The sequence below is a fragment of the Triticum dicoccoides genome, chromosome 6B, assembly GCF_002162155.2.
Source record: "Triticum dicoccoides isolate Atlit2015 ecotype Zavitan chromosome 6B, WEW_v2.0, whole genome shotgun sequence".
Lineage (NCBI taxonomy): Eukaryota > Viridiplantae > Streptophyta > Magnoliopsida > Poales > Poaceae > Triticum > Triticum dicoccoides.
Window position 1 is genome coordinate 485,469,233 of NC_041391.1, and position 5,006 is coordinate 485,474,238.

General features: G+C 45.7%; 1 protein-coding gene across 1 annotated transcript in view; it reads right to left on the bottom strand.

Annotated features, from left to right (window-relative positions):
• Positions 1-2,920: 2,920 nt before the first annotated feature.
• LOC119326325 overlaps positions 2,921-5,006 on the bottom strand; it is a 5,184-nt gene continuing 3,098 nt past the window's right edge. The window contains exon 2 of the mRNA XM_037600002.1: positions 2,921-3,682. Coding sequence (XP_037455899.1) covers positions 3,068-3,682 — 615 coding nt within the window. The 3' untranslated portion in view covers positions 2,921-3,067. The remainder of the gene's footprint in view (positions 3,683-5,006) is intronic.

The following is a 5,006-nucleotide window of genomic DNA, read 5'->3' on the forward strand; positions in this document are numbered from 1 at the left end:
CTTACATGGCTTGATTAAAACCCCACATATCTCTAATGCCTATACCACCCTTAGACTTTGGAAGACGCATTTTATCCCAACTAAGCCAAGCCATTACAAGAGCCTTCTCCAGAAAATCTCAATCCACTCAGTCATATGCCTTAGAAAGATCAAACTTATAAGCACAACATACTTTAGAATGATCAGAGGAGCTTGTTAACAATCATCCGCACACACATAACCCATATATATTTTAGGAGGATATATGTCTCTCGAGCTAAGCTTTTGCCATATAAACGTACAAGCACTGGCACAAACATTCATATAGTGATATGTGGTTTTAATCGTTATGTTCCACGTCTCAAAATATAAGTATATGTGGCTCAAGTATTTTCATGTCATACCATATTGATTTTATAGTAAAAGCACATGGTCAACCAAAAAAGATAATCAAGCTAGAAGTCCCATAAAACAAAATTCTTAGTTAATAGATCCAGAAAATGATAGATTTTCGAAATCATTTTTTAACATTATGAACAACCGACAATCTGAATTCTACCTTCATAAACCAATTTTAACATCAGATAACATCAGATAAGGCTGGTCACAATGGGGAGGAACTTAGAAGTAACCTCACACACTCCAATACAACTTTGCTTATGTGGCACATATTTAATGAAGAGAGAGGTGCTTGTGGTAACTAGCTAAGTTACCGGAACATCACACACTTCAAGAAACAATGAGTCTATAATTTAATAAATACATCGTTGCATGACACTACATAGATGTTCCTACCCACTATGTAGGTAGTAACATAATCTAGGAAAGCGTGTAAGTTACTAGCTTATGTTCTTGCCCATTGTGACCAGCCTAAGAACAGCCTCAAGCGTGTGCTCTAAATTTTTTGGTATGTACTAATCTATTGTCACGTACTACCTCCGTCTAGGACTATTGGTCTCGTCAACCGGATCGGCAGGACCAAGGCAGAGCAAACAGCACATGCAAATTTCTAGATTTGTGTTGTTATTTACTGCCGCATGCAGCAGCTGCCTTTTGTGTTGATGGCATGTATTGGCCCGCTTCTGCGTATGCTACAGAAGAAGCCCTAGTACCGGAACAAATGCTCGCATGCAGCCGGCCTCTTCTGCATGCAACGGCTGGGAATTGATTTCCCTTAATCAGTGAAAACAATGACCGAGGGAAACGGCCTAATAAAACAGAACAGCGATGTGTTGCTAAGGGGCCCAATAAATCCGGACGAAGGTAGTACATACGACACGCATGTTTATAATTATTGTACTCCTTTTGAAAATGGAACGTTCAGATTATGCATGCGGAAATTAAAGCTTATCAAATATAGTTCAATCACATGGGATTAGAACCACCAAATTGTAGTTCAATTTGTATACACTTTCGACACATTTAAGATAATGCGTGGGCCGCCTGACTAGTTAAAAAAAATATTATTTCGTAAAAAATTACTCCCTTCATTTCATAATATAAGAGCGTTTTTTACAATGTATCAATGTTGCAGTGTAAAATACACTTTTATATTATGCGAAGCAGGGAGTATATGTACGTACCCTATAGGCCTATGGCCCATACAGGCAGGCGCGCGCCAGGGAGCAGCAGGCCAGCAAACCGATCTCCCCGATCCCAGCAATTGAGTGTTTTGAGCGATTAGCGGCGTTTCCTTTCACGTAAGAAAAAAGCGATCAATCAGCGGCCTGGACGATTCCCTTCCTGTTCTGTTCGACTCTTTCATCACTCGGAGTCACGCAACGCCCAGGTCCCAGCCATAGCTGCTGTCCGCCGACGCCGCCGTGCACGCACGCACTCCCGCCTCGCCGCCGCCTGGTAATTTCCTTTGTAATCTGTATATATTCGCCACTGATTTCAATTCCGGGGCCCCCTTTGGCATTTGCTCAATTGTTCTCTTCTCAATCCTTTGTAAACTCTAGGCGCTGTGCAATCCCCTATGTATTGTATTGTATACACGCACGCACTGAAGTTTGACCATCACTCCATCACGTATTGAGGTATATTCATATAATACTGATACAAGAAAATTCCTTTGATGCATAGCCGGCAATGTTCAACAATTGATAGAACAATTTTTTTTATTTTTAGCATTGTGTATGTGTTATTATGAAGTCCTCCAGTAAGAGGAATTATCCATCAGGTAGCAGCAAAAGGAAAAAGAAGAAGGAAGTGGAGAAATTGACACACACACACAACGCTGGTGTTTAAAGTTATATTCGGATTTTTATTGAGCTCGGACACTCTGAAGTCATTAAGTGACAATGAATTTTGAAAAATGTTGCACAAAATTTGCAGAAACTTTCTCTCTTAATGATTCATCTCATGTTGAGGTATGCGATCTTATTTCTAAATTGAAGATTATGAAATTAACTTTGCCAGATGGCGTAATGTCTGCTGTGGAGATTTTCGGTCATGTGAGAGAAGTCAACTGCTATCCTAATATCTCTATTGCCTATCGCATCTTATTTATTGTGCCTGTGACGGTCGCATCGGCGGAAAGAAGCTTTTCGAAGTTGAAATTGTTGAAGAATTATTTAAGGTCAACAATGACTCAAGAGAGGTTAAATGCTCTAGCTACATTATGCATCGAGAAGAAATTATTGGATGAGAATGACATCGACCCCATCATAAGCGACTTTGCATTGAAGAATGTTAGAAGAAATTTTTAAGGTAATATGTATAAATTATCTGATACGTGTATTGATTTTAGATGCATTGAAGTGTTACTGATAGTAATTTATATATACACTATTTTTTAGATAAATATATATATACTTATATTATAATGACTTGTATATTAAGGGTCCCCAATTTTTAGTTCGCCCCGGGCCCCCGAAATCTCAAGACCGGCCTTGTGTTTAACTTTTGTAAAAATCTATAGACACTACATTATGAAACGGAGGGAGTATAAGAGAAATTCATTCGAAGTAGAGTACAATTTGTATATGATATTAACATAGTTTTTGTGGATATCGAGGGCTAACATTGGCTTATTTGAGTCCCCGGAGCAAATATGCATGCAGTAAATATTTTTGTCTTGCTGTGTCTACTTTGGAACCGTGGCCGTGATGAGGAAACCATGGCCGTCGGGCATGACGACGACGAGCCCTTCGTCTCCGCCCGACACGATTCTGTACGACACATGCACGGGCTTGACGTCCCTGATAGTCAGCTCCTCCAGCCCCAGCTCGCCCCACTCCGCAGCTTCCAGCGCGTGGCCGGCGCCGCCCTTGTTCAGGCCGTCCGCCGTGACCGACGTCTCGACGGTCGTCGCCCCGCGGCCGGGGTCTCCGGGGGCGACGATGAGCGTGAAGCGCGACGGCCTGTCCGCCCCGAGCTCCTCGCTCGCCCGGTCGATACAGGCCGCCGCGAGCGCGCGGGGGTCGCCGGCCGCGGCCCTGAAGAGCACGGTCTGGGCGTGGACGCCGTCGGCGGCGACGGAGTCGACGGGGAAGGACCTGATGCGCTTGCAGCAGATCTCCGGGCGCTGGAAGTAGGCCATGTACTGCATCATGGGCGTGGGGGCGACCTTGCTCTGCTCCATCATCTCGGCGTGCGTGCGCGCCCACGCCCGGAGGAACCTCGCCAGCGACAGCGGGTCGGACAGCAGCACCGTGCAGCTGACGCCGATGGCGTATCCCCTGCCCTGGAACCGGTTCAGCTGCAGCGCACAGGACAGGAGGTCGATCAGGCTACCGGAATACATGCATGCACTTCTTTTCAGTCTAATAATTAATTAAACAGAAGTTATATTACGACTAGCTGTAGAGTGTGTAATACAAGACCCACTGTGTCGCTCACGGACACTTCCGCTCAACTGTGCACTGCATTGAATGAATTGCATTCAACACGTCAGGCTGTAATTAGGTTTCGCCATTGAATGAGTTCCATTCCCCGTGGCACCCGCCGCGGCCGATGTCACTTTTGTTGGTAGGGTACGCACATTTAACATGGTCGGCGAGGTTTATCGGCCGTATAATAAATGCGTGGTCACTGCGTCTACGATTCCGGCATGCAATGCAGGCGATGCCGGAAGGAATGGAGATTTTGCTCAGCCATGAGTGCGTAAGCTGGTTTTAGCTAGGGAAAGGAGGAGGTCAGGGAGCGGACGTCATGTGCAACAAACAGCAAGACAGTTAACGACTCTGGTACACATACATTACTATGTACTCCCTCTGTTCCTAAATATAGGAGGTTTTGGTTGTTCAAATTGATTCTATGAAAACGTCATATATTTAGAAACGGGGGCTCCATTTATTTCTGGATTTATTTCAGGATTTCCGGCGATGTGCATTCAGTGGGAGGAGACGTTCCCGTCGACGACGAGGTGCCTACGGTGACTTCGTAAATTTCAAGATGATATGCCGGTTCAGTCTTTCGAAGGTGCTCATAGGGGTAGGGTGTGCGTGTGTGCGTTCATAGGGGTGAGTGTATGCGCATGTATATGAGCGCTTGTGTTTGTACTGATGTTAAAAAAAAACAGGGGCAGTATGTACGAGACCGAAAACGCACCTTATTTTCTTAGAACCAAGCGTGCAACTGCATACAACTGACAAAGCATTTGCAGCAAGAAGGATCGAGGTAGTACACAACGGTAATGATGGCCGCTAGAGTTGATTTTTATTGTTGAGTTGGGGGAGTATTTAGAGCAATTCTAACGGGGCGATCCATTTCATTCGCGGACGTTCGTTTGGATCGGCGCGGACACAAAAGTCGGCCCAACGCGTCAATCCAAAAGGACATGTGTCCGTTTTTCGTTCGCGGGCGACCCATTCCGGCCAATTTTTGAGCCGGATTTGCGTCAGCGCGGGCACCAGACGGACGCGCGCACGCTCGACTTCTCCTTTCCCCGGGCCCGCCTCCTTCATCGCTGACGCCGCCGGTCATTTTTTCCGGTGACTCTGCCAGCTGCCGGTGCCGCAACATCCGCTCAGCAACGCCGCCACCTCCCATGTCGTCCGCCACCGCCGTCTTGCCGCCGGGAA